At 35.5% G+C, this 23452-nt stretch overlaps 1 protein-coding gene, 4 non-coding genes and 1 pseudogene across 5 annotated transcripts; all 6 read left to right on the top strand.

Annotated features, from left to right (window-relative positions):
• The first annotated feature begins 18117 nt into the window (after window positions 1-18117).
• LOC148192285 (uncharacterized) lies at window positions 18118-23215 on the top strand. Its single transcript, XM_088099762.1, has 2 exons — window positions 18118-18393; window positions 22849-23215. Exons 1-2 carry the CDS (start codon window positions 18217-18219, stop codon window positions 22924-22926), a joined length of 255 nt encoding a protein of 84 aa, XP_087955888.1. The 5' UTR covers window positions 18118-18216; the 3' UTR covers window positions 22927-23215.
• LOC148192290 (small nucleolar RNA snoR135) lies at window positions 19290-19432 on the top strand. Its single transcript, XR_015782446.1, has one exon. It is a non-coding gene; the product is annotated as a small nucleolar RNA snoR135 (small nucleolar RNA).
• LOC148192289 (small nucleolar RNA snoR135) lies at window positions 19718-19841 on the top strand (annotated as a pseudogene).
• On the top strand, window positions 20122-20264 carry LOC148192288 (small nucleolar RNA snoR135). Its single transcript, XR_015782443.1, has one exon. It is a non-coding gene; the product is annotated as a small nucleolar RNA snoR135 (small nucleolar RNA).
• On the top strand, window positions 20553-20693 carry LOC148192287 (small nucleolar RNA snoR135). Its single transcript, XR_015782445.1, has one exon. It is a non-coding gene; the product is annotated as a small nucleolar RNA snoR135 (small nucleolar RNA).
• On the top strand, window positions 21007-21148 carry LOC148192286 (small nucleolar RNA snoR135). Its single transcript, XR_015782447.1, has one exon. It is a non-coding gene; the product is annotated as a small nucleolar RNA snoR135 (small nucleolar RNA).
• Window positions 23216-23452: the final 237 nt, after the last annotated feature.

Here is a 23452-nt window from a genome sequence, read left to right as displayed (position 1 = left end):
TATGAGAAATCATTACTTATGAAATGATGTTTACTACCGGGAGTAGTATGTTCGAGTTATACCATGAGAGTTTGGTATGAGCAAAGTAACACCTGAGATTTATGGAAGCAGGCAGAGAGGGGTCTGACCATAAGGCTTCAGAAAGTAAGACATAGTATGTAAGTGAGGCTTAAGGAAGCAGGCAGAGAGCGGTCTGACCATAAGGCTTCATGAGTAAGCATGGTACACTTGTAAGATTTATGGAAATGAGAAAGATGATTTTGATAATGATGAATTAATGACATCGGAATAATGATATTTTATCAATTGCAGAAATACCTGATTTTAATATTTTTGTTACAAGTTTAATGATTTTATGATATGGTTGGCTTACCCTTATTTGTTTGTACTATGATCATATAACTCATGTTATATGTGATTAGATAATGTTGCAGATGCGGTTGAAAAAGCTTAGAGATGAGAGAGATGCGGGGAAAAACTTTCAGGGATTTTTGTAAAAAGAATAAATTTGTATTGGGAAGATTATGTTGTGTAAAATTTATAAGTTGAAATTTCAATGGTGAAGACTATATTGTTTAAAGTTTGTAAGTTTGGTATTGTACTTTGGAGTAATTGAAATAAAGTTTGATTGTTTATATGAGATATCAAATTAATTTAGTCTCTACTATCAGTAATACCCTTTAAAATATTCGGGTGTTACATTATGGTATCAGAGCAATGGTTTTCGAAAGTATTTTGGGACTATGGGGAGTGAAATTATTATTCTTATTAAAACTATTAATGGTTATGATGAAAATGACTATTTGGAGGAAATTGATATCATATGCTAAATTGTATTGTTATCTTTTTGAAGAAATCATTTAAACTCGACAAAGATGCAGCAACAACAAGTTGATCAAGTACCTCAAAATCATTCTAGCTTGAATGACTTCTTAAGGCATGATCCAACTAAATTTAATGGGGAGGCTACTCCTGATGAGGCTGACTCTTGGCTAAGGCAGAACGAGAAGATTTTTCGGGTAATAACTTGCTCAGAAGAACAAAAATTAACTTATGCATCATTTCTTTTGGTGGGTGAGGCTGAATATTGGTGGGAAAGTATGCAACAGTTGATGACGGTTCGTGGTGAGACTGTGAATTGGGAGAACTTTAAGATAAGGTTCTTGGAAAAATATTTTCCAAACAGTGCAAAATTTGCAAGGGAGGCGGAGTTTCTGACCTTACAACAAAGAAGGTTATCAGTACAAGAGTACGTAGTAAAATTTAATTATCTCTCGAGGTTTTATACTCAGAATATCACAGAAGAATGGAGATGTCGAAAATTCGAGGGAGGACTAAGGCATGAACTGAAGAAGGTACTTATGCCATTGGAAATACAAGAGTTTCCAGCATTGGTAGAGAAAGCCAGAATGATAGAATTGTTGGAGTTGGATCCAAGTAGAGTTTCCAGACTTGCAAAGGGAGAATCTTCAATGAAATTCAACAAGAAACCTTATGAAAAACCACAATTATCATATCGAGGAACAGTGAAGTGTTTTGAGTGTGGAGGGGCACATTTCAGACGTGACTGCCCTAAACTTACTGGGGAAAGAGTTGAAGGGAAGAGATGTTTCATCTGCAATGATCCAGGACACTTTGCTAATGTCTATCCAAAGAAAAAGAAGGTGGGAGAACCACAACAACAAGATTCTGCCGAAGTAAAGCCCCGGGCAACAGGAAGAGTATTCGCAATGTCTGCAGAAGAGGCTACTAAGCCAGGTACATTAATCTTACACACCTGTATGCTGTTAGGAGAATGCGTATATGTTTTGTTTGACTCTGGAGCCACACACTCCTTTATATCTCTAGCATGTTTAGAAAGACTCGGATTACCGATGCTTGATCTAGGGTGTGAATTAGTAGTTTCTACACCAGCATCGGGACCAGTTACGACCAGTTCAGTCTGTGTCGGATGCCCGATCCAAATTGCAGGACGCAAGTTCAAAGTGAACTTGATCTGCTTACCCCTTCAAAATCTAGACATTATTTTAGGAATGGATTGGTTGACTGCCAATCACGTTCTTATTGATTGTGGGAAACAAAAGATAGAGTTTCTAAATTTGAACAATTTAGAACTAAGCTCAACTCGAGTCGCTGCGAAGGATATCAAAGATGGAGCTACCTGCTATGTGGTGTTAGCTCAGGAGAAAAGAGAGAATACTGAAGAACAAATCATCGGAATACCTGTGGTAGAAGAATATGTTGATGTTTTTCCAGAAGAAGTGCCAGGTTTACCACCTAGTCGAGAGATCGATTTCACAATAGATCTAGTGCCCGGAGCTGGCCCGGTTTCTATGGCTCCATACAGAATGGCTCCTGCCGAACTAGCAGAGTTGAAAAAGCAAATCGAAGATCTGTTGGAGAAGAAGTTTATCCGTCCAAGTGTGTCTCCATGGGGAGCTCCTGTATTGCTGGTGAAGAAGAAGGATGGAAGTTCAAGGTTGTGCGTGGATTATCGACAGTTGAACAAGGTTACAATAAAGAACAAATATCCTTTGCCAAGAATCGATGATCTATTAGATCAGTTGAGAGGAGCAGAGGTGTTTTCAAAAATTGATCTCAGATCTGGTTACCATCAGATTCTTGTCAAGACGGAAGATGTACAAAAGACGGCTTTCAGATCTCGCTATGGACACTTTGAGTACGTGGTAATGCCGTTTGGTGTGACGAATGCCCCAGCGATTTTTATGGACTACATGAACAGAATATTTCGGTCATGTTTAGATAAGTTCGTGGTAGTATTTATCGACGATATTCTTATCTATTCAGAGAATAAGGAAAAGCATGCAGAACACTTGAGGGTGGCGTTGGAAATTTTAAGAAAACATCAACTGTATGGGAAACTATCAAAGTGTGAGTTCTGGATAGAGAAAGTACAATTTTTGGGTCATGTGATTTCTGCTCAAGGAATCTCAGTGGATCCAGCAAAAGTGGAAGCTGTGCTAAAGTGGGAGCGGCCGAAAACTGTAACTGAAGTACGAAGTTTTGTAGGATTAGCCGGTTATTACCGACGTTTTGTCGAAGGGTTTTCCAAGATTGTAGGTCCTCTAACTCAGTTAACTCGTAAAGATCAACCATTTCTGTGGACTGACAAGTGCGAAGCCAGTTTTGAAAATATGAAGCAACGACTAACATCAGCACCAGTATTAATCATTCCAGACTCTAGCAAATCTTTTGAGGTGTACTGCGATGCGTCATATCAAGGATTGGGGTGCGTTCTAATGCAAGGAAGGAGACCTGTAGCTTATGCATCTAGGCAGTTAAAAGCGCATGAGAAAAACTACCCAACGCATGACATCGAACTTGCAGCAGTAGTATTTGCATTAAAGACATGGAGACACTACCTCTATGGGGCAAGTTTCCAAGTTTTTAGTGACCATAAGAGTCTAAAGTATTTGTTCGATCAAAAGGAATTGAACATGCGACAAAGAAGATGGATGGAATATATGAAGGACTATGACTTCGAGCTTTTATATCACCCAGGAAAAGCCAATGTGGTGGCAGATGCATTGAGTAGGAGACAAGCTCAGATAACAACGATGATGGTGAAGGAATTAGAACTGTTAGAAAAGTTACGTGATATGAACTTGGGGTTGCAGTTAAACCCAGATCACATATGGTGTAGTCATTTAGTAATCACTAGTGACTTCTTAGAACAAGTGAAGGTTGAGCAGTCGATGGATCAAGAGTTGCAGCAAAAGATCAGGTTGTTGGACACCGATCAAGCTAAGGAGTTCGTTCTAAGTAAAGATGGCATACTTCGATTTAAAAACAGAGTGTGTATCCCTGCAAAGAGTGAATTAAAACATTTAATTTTAGACGAAGGCCATAAAAGTCGTCTTAGCATACATCCAGGTATGACTAAGATGTATAAGGACCTGAAAGAGTCATTTTGGTGGAATGGAATGAAGAGGGATGTGGCCGAGTTTGTAGCAGCCTGCTTGGTGTGTCAAAAAGCAAAAGTGGAGCATCAAAAACCGGGAGGGATGTTACGACAGTTAGACATTCCTCAATGGAAGTGGGACAGTATCTCGATGGACTTTGTAACACATTTACCAAAATCATCAAAAGGTCACGATTCTATCTGGGTTATCGTTGATAGACTAACCAAGAGCGCTCACTTTTTGCCTATTAATCAACGTATGTCACTAGAAAAGCTGACGGAGTTATACATCGGGGAAGTAGTGAGGTTGCATGGCATACCTACAAGCATTGTGTCAGACAGAGATCCAAGGTTTACTTCAAGGTTTTGGCAGACGCTACAGAAGGCTCTGGGAACACAGTTGAAGATGAGTTCGGCTTATCACCCTCAGACTGATGGTCAAACAGAAAGGACTATTCAATCTTTGGAGGATTTGCTGAGAACTTGTGTATTAGATCATCTTGGAAGTTGGAATGAGATACTACCATTAGTAGAATTTACTTACAACAACAGTTATCATTCCAGTATTGGTATGCCACCATATGAAGCTTTATATGGAAGAAGATGTAGAACACCGTTGTGTTGGTTTCAAGATGGGGAAGCACTGACAGTGGGACCCGAGCTATTACAACAAACCACAGAAAAAATAAAATTAGTCCAAGATCGGATGAAAGCAACTCAAAGTAGACAAAAGTCATATGCCGACAAAAGAAGAAGACCGTTAGAATTTGAAGAAGGAGATCATGTATTCTTACGAGTAACGCCAACTACAGGAGTCGGAAGAGCTATCAAGATGAGGAAACTGACACCAAAATTTCTCGGACCGTATCAAATTCTCAAAAAGATTGGGCCAGTGGCTTATGAGATAGCACTACCACCTCGATTGACATATTTGCATAACGTTTTTCATGTATCCCAACTGCGGAAGTATATTCCAGATCCAAAGCATGTGTTAGAAGTTGATGAAATTCAGGTCAAGGAAAATTTAACAATGGAAGTTGGCCCAGTGCGTATACTAGATGTTCAAATGAAAAAGTTAAGAGGGAAGGATATTCGCACGGTAAAGGTACTTTGGAATGAAGACACACAGGAAATGACTTGGGAATTGGAAGAATTTATGATAAAGGAATATCCATATCTCTTTTGTAAGTAATTTTTTTTTGTTAAATAGTCTTTGTTTAAATAAATAATTTTCGAGGGCGAAAATAATTGTTGTTGGGGAGATTGTAAGATCCTTGAAAATATTTATATGTTAAAATGTAAGATCCATAAAAAAAAAAAATATTTATAATAGTAAATTTTAACATTTTATTAGTAATAATAATTTTAATGGATAGAAAAATGTAAATTTTTGGATATAAAGTTATAGTAATTTTGGAGGGAGAGCTTCAAATTTTTGATAACTTATTTAGGATTTTTTTAGAAATGTGAATAGTGAATAGTGAATAGTAAATAGTAAATAGTGAATAGTGAATAGTGAATAGTTAAAAAAAAAATATTAAAATAAATTATGGAAGAGAACACTCCACGTAGAATTAATCATTCAGAGATAAGAATGGTGAATAAAAAATAATTTTTGAATAGTAAAAATGAATAGTAAAAGTGAATAGTAAAAATGAATAGTAAAAATGAATAGTAAAATTTTTGGCTATAAATAGCCAAGGGGGGGAGGCTGAAGATTTACACCAAAATTCTAGAGAAATTGTGAGAGAAGAGAGTTAGAGGAAATTCTAGTTAAAGAGGGGAAATTCTGGAAGTTTCCGGAGAACGGTTTGAGAAGAGGAAACTAAGTCTGGAATAGAGGTAAGGGAAGCTAACTTTGAGTATTTCTTTTTGTATTATCTTGAGTCTTGAATATGCTATATTTTTCTTTTGTCTGATTTTAAATCTTAAATATGGAGTATTTTGTTTCTGTATGATTTTGAATTTTAAATGAGAATATGTTTTTTTTGTGTGTTAATATCCAAGTGTGATAATTGTAAAATGTGATATTGATTATGTTATGTCAATTGTATGTTATTAGTGGTTTATATTTTTATTTTGGAAGGATTAGAAATTGTCTAACCGGCTCTGCCAGATTCAATTTCTTGTTTCCCCAAACATTTTATTGTTTTCCTTATTTATTTTTATTGTATTTTGGAAGGATTAGAAATTGTCTAACCGGCTCTGCCAGATTCAATTTCTTGATTCCCCAAACTTTTTTTTATTTCCTTCCGTATTTATTTTATTACATTTTTGGAAGGATTAGAAGTTGTCTAACCGGCTCTGCCAGATTCAACTTCTTGTTTTCCCCAAACTATTTATTTCTTTACTTATTTATTTTATTGCATTTTTGGAAGGATTAGAAGTTGTCTAACCGGCTCTGCCAGATTCAACTTCTTATTTCCCCAGACATGTATTGTTCTTGTTATTTAATTATATTGTATTGATGGATGGATTAGAAGTTGTCTAACCGGCTCTGCCAGATTCAACTTCTTGTTTCCCCATGAATTTTTATATTAAGATTATTTTTATGATTGTCAAATATTGTATTCTTCTATGACCATTTATAGTAATGTTTTATTATTGTTAATTGTTTATAATTATCTTGTATGAATTCTATTATGGATGTTTATTGTGATGATTTTATTGAATGAGTTTGTTGGCTGAAATTAATCTTGTTGGAAGGTTTGGAATAAGGGTTCTATAATAGCTTGTATATGGGTATTAAATATATATACAGTGTTTGAGGTTGTTGTGAGAGGAAGTAAAATTAGGCATTTTAAGATTTAGAGCATAAGAAAACAAGGTAGATAAATTAAATAAATAAATTGTTAATTATTGAAGGCCTCCCTTTGTTGGTAGGATAGAGGAACCTTAAAAACCTGAGTTGGCACATCCCTGATCATAGAGCAGCCCTGGCCTGGTCCAGTCAGTTGTGACTAGTCATATGTGCTGGCGTCGAAGGTGAGTTTGATGCGTTCAGACATCTGGGTCCTCTCCGGTGACCAATTGGGGTAAAGAAAAATCTCTACTAGGATGAAAATAAAATAAAACAAGTTGATTGTAGATGCATAATATTATCATGGTAAAAATTTCATATATATTTTATTTATCATTACATTGAACCCAGACTTTAATATGTAGTTCCTAAGATATGTTGATGTATTTTGGTTGATCCATGATCTTTGTTTGGTGAAAATATGTTGAGTTATACTCGTTATGGGCAAAATGAGTTTATAATATGAAGCATGATATCTGTCAATGTGTTTAATTTATCGATACCAAAACGGGTTATTATGAATTCATGATTAAAGAATGAACATGATTGAGTTAGGTGGATAAGAGGGTATGAATTGTTGGTTTTTATGAAATGTTGGAGTGGATATGAGAAATCATTACTTATGAAATGATGTTTACTACCGGGAGTAGTATGTTCGAGTTATACCATGAGAGTTTGGTATGAGCAAAGTAACACCTGAGATTTATGGAAGCAGGCAGAGAGGGGTCTGACCATAAGGCTTCAGAAAGTAAGACATAGTATGTAAGTGAGGCTTAAGGAAGCAGGCAGAGAGCGGTCTGACCATAAGGCTTCATGAGTAAGCATGGTACACTTGTAAGATTTATGGAAATGAGAAAGATGATTTTGATAATGATGAATTAATGACATCGGAATAATGATATTTTATCAATTGCAGAAATACCTGATTTTAATATTTTTGTTACAAGTTTAATGATTTTATGATATGGTTGGCTTACCCTTATTTGTTTGTACTATGATCATATAACTCATGTTATATGTGATTAGATAATGTTGCAGATGCGGTTGAAAAAGCTTAGAGATGAGAGAGATGCGGGGAAAAACTTTCAGGGATTTTTGTAAAAAGAATAAATTTGTATTGGGAAGATTATGTTGTGTAAAATTTATAAGTTGAAATTTCAATGGTGAAGACTATATTGTTTAAAGTTTGTAAGTTTGGTATTGTACTTTGGAGTAATTGAAATAAAGTTTGATTGTTTATATGAGATATCAAATTAATTTAGTCTCTACTATCAGTAATACCCTTTAAAATATTCGGGTGTTACATTATGGTATCAGAGCAATGGTTTTCGAAAGTATTTTGGGACTATGGGGAGTGAAATTATTATTCTTATTAAAACTATTAATGGTTATGATGAAAATGACTATTTGGAGGAAATTGATATCATATGCTAAATTGTATTGTTATCTTTTTGAAGAAATCATTTAAACTCGACAAAGATGCAGCAACAACAAGTTGATCAAGTACCTCAAAATCATTCTAGCTTGAATGACTTCTTAAGGCATGATCCAACTAAATTTAATGGGGAGGCTACTCCTGATGAGGCTGACTCTTGGCTAAGGCAGAACGAGAAGATTTTTCGGGTAATAACTTGCTCAGAAGAACAAAAATTAACTTATGCATCATTTCTTTTGGTGGGTGAGGCTGAATATTGGTGGGAAAGTATGCAACAGTTGATGACGGTTCGTGGTGAGACTGTGAATTGGGAGAACTTTAAGATAAGGTTCTTGGAAAAATATTTTCCAAACAGTGCAAAATTTGCAAGGGAGGCGGAGTTTCTGACCTTACAACAAAGAAGGTTATCAGTACAAGAGTACGTAGTAAAATTTAATTATCTCTCGAGGTTTTATACTCAGAATATCACAGAAGAATGGAGATGTCGAAAATTCGAGGGAGGACTAAGGCATGAACTGAAGAAGGTACTTATGCCATTGGAAATACAAGAGTTTCCAGCATTGGTAGAGAAAGCCAGAATGATAGAATTGTTGGAGTTGGATCCAAGTAGAGTTTCCAGACTTGCAAAGGGAGAATCTTCAATGAAATTCAACAAGAAACCTTATGAAAAACCACAATTATCATATCGAGGAACAGTGAAGTGTTTTGAGTGTGGAGGGGCACATTTCAGACGTGACTGCCCTAAACTTACTGGGGAAAGAGTTGAAGGGAAGAGATGTTTCATCTGCAATGATCCAGGACACTTTGCTAATGTCTGTCCAAAGAAAAAGAAGGTGGGAGAACCACAACAACAAGATTCTGCCGAAGTAAAGCCCCGGGCAACAGGAAGAGTATTCGCAATGTCTGCAGAAGAGGCTACTAAGCCAGGTACATTAATCTTACACACCTGTATGCTGTTAGGAGAATGCGTATATGTTTTGTTTGACTCTGGAGCCACACACTCCTTTATATCTCTAGCATGTTTAGAAAGACTCGGATTACCGATGCTTGATCTAGGGTGTGAATTAGTAGTTTCTACACCAGCATCGGGACCAGTTACGACCAGTTCAGTCTGTGTCGGATGCCCGATCCAAATTGCAGGACGCAAGTTCAAAGTGAACTTGATCTGCTTACCCCTTCAAAATCTAGACATTATTTTAGGAATGGATTGGTTGACTGCCAATCACGTTCTTATTGATTGTGGGAAACAAAAGATAGAGTTTCTAAATTTGAACAATTTAGAACTAAGCTCAACTCGAGTCGCTGCGAAGGATATCAAAGATGGAGCTACCTGCTATGTGGTGTTAGCTCAGGAGAAAAGAGAGAATACTGAAGAACAAATCATCGGAATACCTGTGGTAGAAGAATATGTTGATGTTTTTCCAGAAGAAGTGCCAGGTTTACCACCTAGTCGAGAGATCGATTTCACAATAGATCTAGTGCCCGGAGCTGGCCCGGTTTCTATGGCTCCATACAGAATGGCTCCTGCCGAACTAGCAGAGTTGAAAAAGCAAATCGAAGATCTGTTGGAGAAGAAGTTTATCCGTCCAAGTGTGTCTCCATGGGGAGCTCCTGTATTGCTGGTGAAGAAGAAGGATGGAAGTTCAAGGTTGTGCGTGGATTATCGACAGTTGAACAAGGTTACAATAAAGAACAAATATCCTTTGCCAAGAATCGATGATCTATTAGATCAGTTGAGAGGAGCAGAGGTGTTTTCAAAAATTGATCTCAGATCTGGTTACCATCAGATTCTTGTCAAGACGGAAGATGTACAAAAGACGGCTTTCAGATCTCGCTATGGACACTTTGAGTACGTGGTAATGCCGTTTGGTGTGACGAATGCCCCAGCGATTTTTATGGACTACATGAACAGAATATTTCGGTCATGTTTAGATAAGTTCGTGGTAGTATTTATCGACGATATTCTTATCTATTCAGAGAATAAGGAAAAGCATGCAGAACACTTGAGGGTGGCGTTGGAAATTTTAAGAAAACATCAACTGTATGGGAAACTATCAAAGTGTGAGTTCTGGATAGAGAAAGTACAATTTTTGGGTCATGTGATTTCTGCTCAAGGAATCTCAGTGGATCCAGCAAAAGTGGAAGCTGTGCTAAAGTGGGAGCGGCCGAAAACTGTAACTGAAGTACGAAGTTTTGTAGGATTAGCCGGTTATTACCGACGTTTTGTCGAAGGGTTTTCCAAGATTGTAGGTCCTCTAACTCAGTTAACTCGTAAAGATCAACCATTTCTGTGGACTGACAAGTGCGAAGCCAGTTTTGAAAATATGAAGCAACGACTAACATCAGCACCAGTATTAATCATTCCAGACTCTAGCAAATCTTTTGAGGTGTACTGCGATGCGTCATATCAAGGATTGGGGTGCGTTCTAATGCAAGGAAGGAGACCTGTAGCTTATGCATCTAGGCAATTAAAAGCGCATGAGAAAAACTACCCAACGCATGACATCGAACTTGCAGCAGTAGTATTTGCATTAAAGACATGGAGACACTACCTCTATGGGGCAAGTTTCCAAGTTTTTAGTGACCATAAGAGTCTAAAGTATTTGTTCGATCAAAAGGAATTGAACATGCGACAAAGAAGATGGATGGAATATATGAAGGACTATGACTTCGAGCTTTTATATCACCCAGGAAAAGCCAATGTGGTGGCAGATGCATTGAGTAGGAGACAAGCTCAGATAACAACGATGATGGTGAAGGAATTAGAACTGTTAGAAAAGTTACGTGATATGAACTTGGGGTTGCAGTTAAACCCAGATCACATATGGTGTAGTCATTTAGTAATCACTAGTGACTTCTTAGAACAAGTGAAGGTTGAGCAGTCGATGGATCAAGAGTTGCAGCAAAAGATCAGGTTGTTGGACACCGATCAAGCTAAGGAGTTCGTTCTAAGTAAAGATGGCATACTTCGATTTAAAAACAGAGTGTGTATCCCTGCAAAGAGTGAATTAAAACATTTAATTTTAGACGAAGGCCATAAAAGTCGTCTTAGCATACATCCAGGTATGACTAAGATGTATAAGGACCTGAAAGAGTCATTTTGGTGGAATGGAATGAAGAGGGATGTGGCCGAGTTTGTAGCAGCCTGCTTGGTGTGTCAAAAAGCAAAAATGGAGCATCAAAAACCGGGAGGGATGTTACGACAGTTAGACATTCCTCAATGGAAGTGGGACAGTATCTCGATGGACTTTGTAACACATTTACCAAAATCATCAAAAGGTCACGATTCTATCTGGGTTATCGTTGATAGACTAACCAAGAGCGCTCACTTTTTGCCTATTAATCAACGTATGTCACTAGAAAAGCTGACGGAGTTATACATCGGGGAAGTAGTGAGGTTGCATGGCATACCTACAAGCATTGTGTCAGACAGAGATCCAAGGTTTACTTCAAGGTTTTGGCAGACGCTACAGAAGGCTCTGGGAACACAGTTGAAGATGAGTTCGGCTTATCACCCTCAGACTGATGGTCAAACAGAAAGGACTATTCAATCTTTGGAGGATTTGCTGAGAACTTGTGTATTAGATCATCTTGGAAGTTGGAATGAGATACTACCATTAGTAGAATTTACTTACAACAACAGTTATCATTCCAGTATTGGTATGCCACCATATGAAGCTTTATATGGAAGAAGATGTAGAACACCGTTGTGTTGGTTTCAAGATGGGGAAGCACTGACAGTGGGACCCGAGCTATTACAACAAACCACAGAAAAAATAAAATTAGTCCAAGATCGGATGAAAGCAACTCAAAGTAGACAAAAGTCATATGCCGACAAAAGAAGAAGACCGTTAGAATTTGAAGAAGGAGATCATGTATTCTTACGAGTAACGCCAACTACAGGAGTCGGAAGAGCTATCAAGATGAGGAAACTGACACCAAAATTTCTCGGACCGTATCAAATTCTCAAAAAGATTGGGCCAGTGGCTTATGAGATAGCACTACCACCTCGATTGACATATTTGCATAACGTTTTTCATGTATCCCAACTGCGGAAGTATATTCCAGATCCAAAGCATGTGTTAGAAGTTGATGAAATTCAGGTCAAGGAAAATTTAACAATGGAAGTTGGCCCAGTGCGTATACTAGATGTTCAAATGAAAAAGTTAAGAGGGAAGGATATTCGCACGGTAAAGGTACTTTGGAATGAAGACACACAGGAAATGACTTGGGAATTGGAAGAATTTATGATAAAGGAATATCCATATCTCTTTTGTAAGTAATTTTTTTTTGTTAAATAGTCTTTGTTTAAATAAATAATTTTCGAGGGCGAAAATAATTGTTGTTGGGGAGATTGTAAGATCCTTGAAAATATTTATATGTTAAAATGTAAGATCCATAAAAAAAAAAAATATTTATAATAGTAAATTTTAACATTTTATTGGTAATAATAATTTTAATGGATAGAAAAATGTAAATTTTTGGATATAAAGTTATAGTAATTTTGGAGGGAGAGCTTCAAATTTTTGATAACTTATTTAGGATTTTTTTAGAAATGTGAATAGTGAATAGTGAATAGTAAATAGTAAATAGTGAATAGTGAATAGTGAATAGTTAAAAAAAAAATATTAAAATAAATTATGGAAGAGAACACTCCACGTAGAATTAATCATTCAGAGATAAGAATGGTGAATAAAAAATAATTTTTGAATAGTAAAAATGAATAGTAAAAGTGAATAGTAAAAATGAATAGTAAAAATGAATAGTAAAATTTTTGGCTATAAATAGCCAAGGGGGGGAGGCTGAAGATTTACACCAAAATTCTAGAGAAATTGTGAGAGAAGAGAGTTAGAGGAAATTCTAGTTAAAGAGGGGAAATTCTGGAAGTTTCCGGAGAACGGTTTGAGAAGAGGAAACTAAGTCTGGAATAGAGGTAAGGGAAGCTAACTTTGAGTATTTCTTTTTGTATTATCTTGAGTCTTGAATATGCTATATTTTTCTTTTGTCTGATTTTAAATCTTAAATATGGAGTATTTTGTTTCTGTATGATTTTGAATTTTAAATGAGAATATGTTTTTTTTGTGTGTTAATATCCAAGTGTGATAATTGTAAAATGTGATATTGATTATGTTATGTCAATTGTATGTTATTAGTGGTTTATATTTTTATTTTGGAAGGATTAGAAATTGTCTAACCGGCTCTGCCAGATTCAATTTCTTGTTTCCCCAAACATTTTATTGTTTTCCTTATTTATTTTTATTGTATTTTGGAAGGATTAGAAATTGTCTAACCGGCTCTGCCAGATTCAATTTCTTGATTCCCCAAACTTTTTTTTATTTCCTTCCGTATTTATTTTATTACATTTTTGGAAGGATTAGAAGTTGTCTAACCGGCTCTGCCAGATTCAACTTCTTGTTTTCCCCAAACTATTTATTTCTTTACTTATTTATTTTATTGCATTTTTGGAAGGATTAGAAGTTGTCTAACCGGCTCTGCCAGATTCAACTTCTTATTTCCCCAGACATGTATTGTTCTTGTTATTTAATTATATTGTATTGATGGATGGATTAGAAGTTGTCTAACCGGCTCTGCCAGATTCAACTTCTTGTTTCCCCATGAATTTTTATATTAAGATTATTTTTATGATTGTCAAATATTGTATTCTTCTATGACCATTTATAGTAATGTTTTATTATTGTTAATTGTTTATAATTATCTTGTATGAATTCTATTATGGATGTTTATTGTGATGATTTTATTGAATGAGTTTGTTGGCTGAAATTAATCTTGTTGGAAGGTTTGGAATAAGGGTTCTATAATAGCTTGTATATGGGTATTAAATATATATACAGTGTTTGAGGTTGTTGTGAGAGGAAGTAAAATTAGGCATTTTAAGATTTAGAGCATAAGAAAACAAGGTAGATAAATTAAATAAATAAATTGTTAATTATTGAAGGCCTCCCTTTGTTGGTAGGATAGAGGAACCTTAAAAACCTGAGTTGGCACATCCCTGATCATAGAGCAGCCCTGGCCTGGTCCAGTCAGTTGTGACTAGTCATATGTGCTGGCGTCGAAGGTGAGTTTGATGCGTTCAGACATCTGGGTCCTCTCCGGTGACCAATTGGGGTAAAGAAAAATCTCTACTAGGATGAAAATAAAATAAAACAAGTTGATTGTAGATGCATAATATTATCATGGTAAAAATTTCATATATATTTTATTTATCATTACATTGAACCCAGACTTTAATATGTAGTTCCTAAGATATGTTGATGTATTTTGGTTGATCCATGATCTTTGTTTGGTGAAAATATGTTGAGTTATACTCGTTATGGGCAAAATGAGTTTATAATATGAAGCATGATATCTGTCAATGTGTTTAATTTATCGATACCAAAACGGGTTATTATGAATTCATGATTAAAGAATGAACATGATTGAGTTAGGTGGATAAGAGGGTATGAATTGTTGGTTTTTATGAAATGTTGGAGTGGATATGAGAAATCATTACTTATGAAATGATGTTTACTACCGGGAGTAGTATGTTCGAGTTATACCATGAGAGTTTGGTATGAGCAAAGTAACACCTGAGATTTATGGAAGCAGGCAGAGAGGGGTCTGACCATAAGGCTTCAGAAAGTAAGACATAGTATGTAAGTGAGGCTTAAGGAAGCAGGCAGAGAGCGGTCTGACCATAAGGCTTCATGAGTAAGCATGGTACACTTGTAAGATTTATGGAAATGAGAAAGATGATTTTGATAATGATGAATTAATGACATCGGAATAATGATATTTTATCAATTGCAGAAATACCTGATTTTAATATTTTTGTTACAAGTTTAATGATTTTATGATATGGTTGGCTTACCCTTATTTGTTTGTACTATGATCATATAACTCATGTTATATGTGATTAGATAATGTTGCAGATGCGGTTGAAAAAGCTTAGAGATGAGAGAGATGCGGGGAAAAACTTTCAGGGATTTTTGTAAAAAGAATAAATTTGTATTGGGAAGATTATGTTGTGTAAAATTTATAAGTTGAAATTTCAATGGTGAAGACTATATTGTTTAAAGTTTGTAAGTTTGGTATTGTACTTTGGAGTAATTGAAATAAAGTTTGATTGTTTATATGAGATATCAAATTAATTTAGTCTCTACTATCAGTAATACCCTTTAAAATATTCGGGTGTTACACTTATCACCCGAGGAAAATGCTGACCTTGAAACCAAGCTCTGAATAGAATCACCTCTGATTCTATTGAGTTGTTCACGATTCCGATCACCATAAGGTTCCATATTATTCCAAGGCTTCTAGGGCTTCTGTTTCCTACCCTAATAATCCCTCCTTCCAAAATCCCTTCTTTCCAACATCGTCATCTCTAAAAGGTGAAGGCAAATTCTTGTTACCATCCTTCGCCCCATCCCAACTTATGATAATTACAAAGGATTTTTCATTAAAATGTATAGCATGGAATATTTGGTGTTATTTTAATTATTGGCATTTGGTGTAGATGGTTTTGTGTCTGCGTTATATGGTGAATTATGTTATGGTGGAATATGGTAATGGGGCCATGTGTATGAGGTTACCCTTAAAACTATCATTACAAAGTTACACTTAATGATATTGTCACCACCGCTTGAAATTAATTGGAAGATAATTAAATTCTTTCGCTGATTCACCAATTGGATGTTGAACTTCCTCAAAATCATGACTTTGCCATTGTTGTAGCATACTGGCAGTGGAATTGATCTTGGGCGGTGCAGGTGGTGGGTATGACCTTATTAATGCGTTCAGATACGGTTAGATGTTTAGTGATGACTTTGCCACTATTGTAGCATAGTGGCAGTGAAATTGATCATTTGCAGGTGATGAGTATGACCTTATTAATGTGCTCGGATATGATTGTATGCTTTTGGTAAATATGTTGTTAATTTCAAAACACTGCATTTGCAATGGTGAATCCTCTTCAAACACTTCATTTTGATCTTTTCTTTACTTGACATTTTTATCAGAATTTAAAAGTGTGTGATTACCACCAAAGATGATAGCTAACAAAACCAGTGATAAATTAAAATTTGATTCATGGTTGACTAAATTGTACATTGCACAAAAAGATACATCCAAATAAAGAACTGAGACTGTTGTTGCATTTCGCACCTTCCATAAGTTTTTGATTGCTTCTTCTTCTCATTCTGATAATGATCCTTCCACTGCCAGAAATTTGTTGGACTCTGCCATTTTTCGCACTTTGCAGGTGCTAATAATGTTTCTATTTTAGAAGTTGCGTCCACGTGTATGTTAGTAACTGAAAAGTTCAGATTCCACGGTTAAATGCTGATGCTAACTCATTTCTTTTATCACTGCTGTGATTTAGGCATGATGTATTCAAGTTTCTTTTTTTATTTTCCAGGGGTTTCTTGTGAACATGATGTTGGAAAGTAGAAGACTATGTTGGAAAGTAGAAGACTAGTTCCAAATCATCAACATTTGCAATTTCAATATCAATGACATCATCATCAGCATTAACATTATCATCACTGCCAACATTGTCAATTGGAGCATCATCTTCCTCCCCTATACCCATCTCACCGTCACTAACATCACCAATCAAGTCATCATCTTCCTTACCGGCAACTTCATCCAAATCATCATAATCATAGTCAATGTCTGGTCCCAAAGATGGATCGGTAGAATCAACATATTCTTTATCTCTTCATTAGCACTTTCATCCCCACCATCAACCTCACCATCATCAATATCAAACAACTCCTCGGCTGCCTCCTCATCAGCTGACTTCTTTTTCTTTTTCTTCAATTTAGAAGTAGAGCTTATTTTGTTTGTGTAGAACTTGTGGAAGACAAGATCCCCAGAGGGAACATCTGCCTCCACTAGTGAAAGAATTTCTGCCCCAATCAATTGATTGTTGACATCCATATGCAAAATAAAGAAACCACTTAACAAGAAGTTGAATTAGGAGGCTAGATAAGAGAACGGGAGATTACAAGATTGAAAAGTGTACACTTTTACCTGCTTGGCAGGTTCAATCTGAGAACCACCATGCCATGTGCGTGGATGAAGGGGAAAGGTTGAAGCGATGCACGAAGCTGCAAACTAGGGTTCGGGGCTTGGTAGGTGTTGGCTCGGCGGGTGTTGTTGTTCTCACAGAGAAAGAAGAGGTAATGACTCCTATTTTGCCCAGGGGAAAAGAAAGGCAACTAACGTCATTTTGGTTTGAAGCTGCAGTGACCGGTGTGGATCGAAGAAGAAGACTTGCATTGAACAAATCCAAAGTGGCAAACGTTAGAATGAAAAAATGTCTTGACACGTGGCCAAAAGTTAGCCAACTCAGCTGATTTTTTAACGTTGTTGGTTTTGGAGGACGAAAAATTATAATTTCTTTAATGAGAAGGATCAAAGTGTACAAAGTTTGAGAGATGGACGAAAAATAAAATCGCTTGATAATTGAGGAACTAAAAACATATTTAACCTTTTAATTTTTTATTTATATTTATTTTGTTATCATAAAAATGATTTTACTTATTTATTTAATTTATTTTTAAACTTATTTGTTCTAAAAAATAAAATTATATTTTTATATTTTTAGAAAAACTATTATATATTTTTATATATACTTCATCATTTGTATTTTTACAAAATTTATCATTTGTATTTTTATAAATATATTTTTGAAATTAATAAATAAATTTTTATGTTAATTTTATTTATAATCAAATTATATACCCAAAAAATTTTATTTATTTTTTTCCGTGATTTAAAACTACTGAGAAGGAGAACAAAATTGTAAAATAAGAAAAGTTAAAATGCGTGGTTATTCAATTGACGGTTATCCTGATTGACTCCTGATTGGTGAAGAGAGGGGAGAGTAGCATAAGGCAGTTAGACACTCCCTCAGGGGATCTCAGCCTGAACGAAACGAAACCTTGGTTCCTCTCTCTTGTCCTCACAACTTTGTTCGTGCGTGTATCCCAAAGAGAGAGAGTGAGCGAGTGAGTAGGGTTTCAAATTTTCAGCCAGACCAAATCGGAATCGGAAGAAATGGGCGGTGGAGGCGGTGATCACGGCCATGGAAACGGCGATTTCAGGACCAAGGTGTGGAGTATGACAGGTGGCCCTTACTGTCGTCCCAAACACTGGAAGCGAAACACTGCCATTGCCATGTTCGGCGTCGTCCTCGTCTGCATCCCCATCGCCATGAAATCCGCTGAACTTGAGGTCCCTCTCTCTCTCTCACACACACACACACACACGCACACACCGATCTGGTTCCTCGATTCGATTTAGTAAACGGATTTTTATATGATTTTTCACGGCTATATTTTGATGATTGATTGTATGGATGGTAATGTATATATTTGCAAACTATAAGGTTCAATGAGGCAATATTATGTTGTCCCAATAGTGGCTTTATTTCAATTGAATTTTTCAAATGGTGTTGTGGACTTTTTCTCCGATGTTATTTTTTTTTATTCTATTGATTCTTGATTATGTTGCCCCAAGCCCGCAGTGTCGCGATTTAAGTTATCAATGTGGCAAATAGTGCTACTGTCATGCCGAGGTTGTGTTCATTGGTGTAAGAATGGTGGTGAAATTGTAGCTGAATATTCTCCATATGCAAACATTTCCTCTCAGCACTTTGACTCCTCCATTTTCTGGCTAGGTTCTGATAGCTTGCAATTCTTGCGCAAGTTCACCCCAGTTTGGCCTCATCAATCACTTAGCTGGCTGAGCTCATTTATTTTCTTGCTAGACACTTAATACCTATCGGTCAATTTACCGACGTTTTTATTGATAATGGGGGTTAAGGAGTTCACCCTTTTTTTCTTAGTTTCAGGAAGAAATCAACCTTGAATAGAGTGCCCTTTTTTAGCCTAATATAGTTGCCCAGATTGGCCATATTTTTTTCCTTTCACCAAAATGGATATCTCAAACTTAAAAGGATATAATTTCATATAGGTCAGTAAATTTCATCTATCCTGTAATCCCCTTAACTTTTTTTTCCCCTAAAAGTAGATAAGGTATACTATTATTTCTCTGGGTTACAAAAAGATGCAGAGTTTAAATCAATTTCGAACAGTGGAGACCGAAAAACGGTAGTGAAAGGCCTTGTTCTGGCAGGGATTTTGTGTATCGGGGTTGTGCTACAATCGTTGCATTGTTCCAAAAGAGTTCCCTCCAAAAGAAATTTGGGGAAGATGGGCAGTTGTGTTTCAGTTTGCTGTTGAAAATAACAACAATCATCGCCACTACGATTTTTTTTTTCCGAAAGAGGAAACAAATTAAGCACTATTGTTTTTTATCTTTTGTCACTAGCTTTTGTTATATTTCTCTTTTAAGAAATACAATGCTATTTCCCCTTAAACAAGGTTGTGATAGGTGGGACATTTTTTCGTAGTTTATGTCAGCAAATGTCATCTGTCCAGTATTCCTCGCAACCTTTTTCTTTATTAAAAGAATATCATTTTGACTAGTTTTCCTGTGTGGTATACAAAGATGCAGTATTTAAATCAATTCCAAATAGTGAAGTAGGACTTTGTTCTTCACAGGGATTGTGTGTATCGGTGTTGTGCTACAATCATTGCATTATTCTGAAAGAGTTCCCTGCAAAACAAATTTGGCCAGTTGTGTTTCAGTTTGCTGTTGAAAATAACAATAACATTTTTTTTCTTTCCGAAAGAGGAAACAAATTACAAACCTTTTCTTTTTCTGTTGGTGATTTTACTAGCTTTTATTTTATTTTTTTAAGAAATACAATGCTTTTTCTCATTTCACAAGGTTGTGCTTTGTTGGATTATATAGTTTATTTCACTAAATGTCTTCTATCCAGTATTCCTCTTAGACCTTTCTTTAATTAAAAGGAGATAATTTAAACTCATTTTCCTGTGTGGAATACAAAGATACAGAGTTTAAATCAATTCCAAATAGTGAAGTAGGACTTTGTTTTGGGCAGGGATTGTGTGTATCGGTGTTGTGCTACAATCATTGCATTATTCCGAAAGAGTTCCCTGCAAAACAAATTTGGGGAAGATGGGCAGTTGTGTTTCAGCATGCTGTTGAAAATAACAACAATCATCGCCACTACATATTTTTTTTCCTAAAGAGGAAACAAATTACAAACCTTTTCTTTTTCTGTTGGTGATTTTGCTAGCTTATATTTTATTTTTTTAAGAAATACAATGTTTTTTCCCATTTTACAAGGTTGTGTTTAGCTGGACGTTACTTTATAGTTTATGTCAGCAAATGTCATCATCTATCCAGTATTCCTCTTGACCTTTTCTTTAATTAAAAGGAAATCATTTAGACTCATTTTCCTGTGTGGTATACAAGGATGCAGAGTTTAAATCAATTCCAAATAGTGAAGTAGGACTTTGTTTTGGGCAGGGATTGTGTTATGGTGTTATGCTACAATCATTGCATTATTCCGAAAGTGTTCCCTGCAAAATAAATTTGGGGAAGATGGGCAGTTGTGTTTCAGTTTACAGTTGAAAATAGCAACAATCATCTCCACTACATTTTATTTTCCATAAGAGGAAACAATTGTCAAATAATTTTTTTTGTCAGTGAGTTTTTTTTGTATTGTAAGTTGGTGATCTGCTACTATCTTTATTTTAATTTTTTGAGAAATACATAGCTATATTCCTGTTCAAACGGTTGTGCTAAGTTGGACATTATTTCATGGTATATGTCAAGTATCCTTATTACCTTAACTTTTTCTTCTTTAAAAGAATATGAGTTAGACTACTTTCTGTGTGGTATGCAAAAAAGTGTTGTTTAAATCAATTCCAAAAGGTGTAGGATGATAAACTGGGGTGGAGAGGCCCTGTTGTTTTGGTGGGGATTTTGTGTAACAGTGTTGTGCTGTCATATTTTGCATTACCCTGGAAGAGTTCCCTGAAAACAAATTTGGGGAAGATGGGCAGTTTTGTTTCACTTTGATGTGAAAATAACAACAATCATCTCCCTCACATTTTTTTTTCTACATGGAGCACATTTCTTTTTTCTTTTGGTGATTCTACTGCTAGCTTTAATTATGTTATTTAGTTTTCTAAAAGGCATATGTTGCTATATTCTTTTCCACAAGGTTGTGCTAAGTTTCTTAGGCGTGAGACTGGTAACATCACTTAAAGTATAATGTTAAACTTGTTAGTGATAACTATTTACTATATGTTGCTAAACTTATTATTAGTTGTAGAAATTGTTGGCTTTATGTAATGGATATAGACTCTGAATACAAGATATTGTATGGTAAATGCATTATGATAATGATATGATACAAAATATGAAACACTAGTTTCTATAGGAATTCAGACTCATAAATCAGATAATGAAGCAAAATAAGAAATAAAAAGAAATATGAGAACCATCATGGGAGATAATTTAAGATAGTCTAATTTTTTTTTTCTAGATACTATCAAGATATTGTGTAACATTTTGTAAATATTCTAACCATGGTTGTCAAAATTGTAGACCCTTCCTTGGATTAGACGTCGGGTAGAAATTTAGAATTTGAGATCATAATTCAAGACAAGATGTAAAATTATATTTTAGAATATATACACATAAAATAATGCAAATAAGATAGTAGTAAGACGATGACAATCATGAGTAATTTCTAAATGCTTTTGCAATACTTTCGTGGGAAACTGTTGTTAACTCCTTTGATTTTGGGGAATATTTAAGATGTGTGCACAAGATAAGGATAGAAGTGAGGGATGGAGATAATCATACATGGTGTCACATACGGTTTCAATTATTTCTTGTGCTCGAATAATGGAACTATAAAATATATTTTTTTGTTAAAACTTTAAACTTTCAAAACAGTAGGAGCACCAGCACAAGTAGGGGTACTAGTACTGCAGGTGCACTACAACCAATCTGAAGGAGCATTAGCATTTTCGATGACATTTTCCAACAGCAAACAGCTTAAGCTACCAATCAGAAGCAACACTCAAACTTTCCCTAGTCAGAGACAAAGCCTATAAGATTCCACAAACTAACTATAAAGTAGGGCTTTGTCCTGAGCAGGTATTCTGTGTTCCTGATCAGAGAACAACAGCCTGAAAAACATATTTGGGGGAGGTGAAGGTTAATATTAATTAGCATAGCTTGATACTGTGACTTTCAAGATGCTATGGTTAACTCTATAATTGACAGACAATTGGATGTGTACTTTTTGTCTTGACCACTTTCATTTGGATGCTTTTTGGGCATCAAATACTTTGAAATTATTGAGCATATAAACCGTGTTTGATAGTTACATACTATGGAGCATATTTTGTCCATTATTTAGATCTTATGCCTCTGGTTCTAGATTTATGCGCATATAAAATTAATATTTTGCGTTTGCATCAACCTGATTAATTTCCTATGGTTTAGTTTGATATGCCTGAGTAGATGATTGATTTGAATTTCTATTATGTAAGTGGTGGAAGAATCTGGTTCAACCTTTTTTAGTGCTGTTCTTTATTTCTGTAAATGTGAGGGTAGGGTGGGTGAGTCTTGGCACAGATTAATTATTTTCTCGAGTTGCTGCCTTGTGACCTTGCTGGGATGATGCTATATGGTGTACTCATTTTTTTTTCTACTTTATTCATTTCTTATAATTTGTTCTTTTATGTTTGCTCGTGACTGTATGGATTGGCTAAGAATTTTTTTTTTTTTATCTTTCAGCAACGACCGCATCATCCTGTTCGCCCCATCCCTTCTCAACTCTGGTGCAAGAACTTTGGAACTAAAGATTATGAATGAACGGAATAACAATTGCATCACTGGTGTGGGAGTCCACATCATGTCAAGCAAACATTATTTGTTATATGCTCTAAGAATATGAACAGCCTTAAAGAGTTGCTGTTGTTGATGTTATCCAAGACTTTGATCTAGCATCAAGTAGTGACATTATTTTTTGGCTATATTTGATGGACATCCATTTTAGAAATTATGAAATTAAATAAGTGCTATTTTCTGAAGTTTTGATTCGAGAGCCTGTTGAAACCGATATTACTCGTTACTGTAATTATTGTAATTGTGCTTTTATCAATTTGCCTATACCTTCTCGCATTAGTTCTTTCCCCATTTAAATGCCATGTAGAAAAAGAGAAAGTAGAATTTTATGTTTTTAATGGAAAAGTTGAAGTTATTCCAACCCGCACGATCGAATATTTAAAAGTATACCGATTTCTTTAAATTCATAATTTTATGTTTAGGTGCATGCATGACCTTATGATTTTGATGTTTAGAATTCATGCCTGCACAGAAATAGCCTTGCTAAGCATAA

This window comes from Vigna umbellata, chromosome 9 (assembly GCF_029865625.1).
Source record: "Vigna umbellata cultivar VRB3 chromosome 9, Vumbellata_1.0, whole genome shotgun sequence".
Lineage (NCBI taxonomy): Eukaryota > Viridiplantae > Streptophyta > Magnoliopsida > Fabales > Fabaceae > Vigna > Vigna umbellata.
The sequence above is the reverse complement of the archived record's forward strand: the minus strand, read 5'-3'. Positions and strand labels throughout refer to the sequence as shown.

What these genes read in the sequence shown, in the direction of transcription:
- LOC148192285 (XM_088099762.1), top strand. Translation starts at nt 18,217, where the DNA reads ATGGGCGGTGGAGGCGGTGATCACGGCCATGGAAACGGCGATTTCAGG. An exon ending in TGAAATCCGCTGAACTTGAG is followed by an intron (nt 18,394 to 22,848) that starts GTCCCTCTCTCT and finishes TTTATCTTTCAG; the next exon opens with CAACGACCGCATCATCCTGT.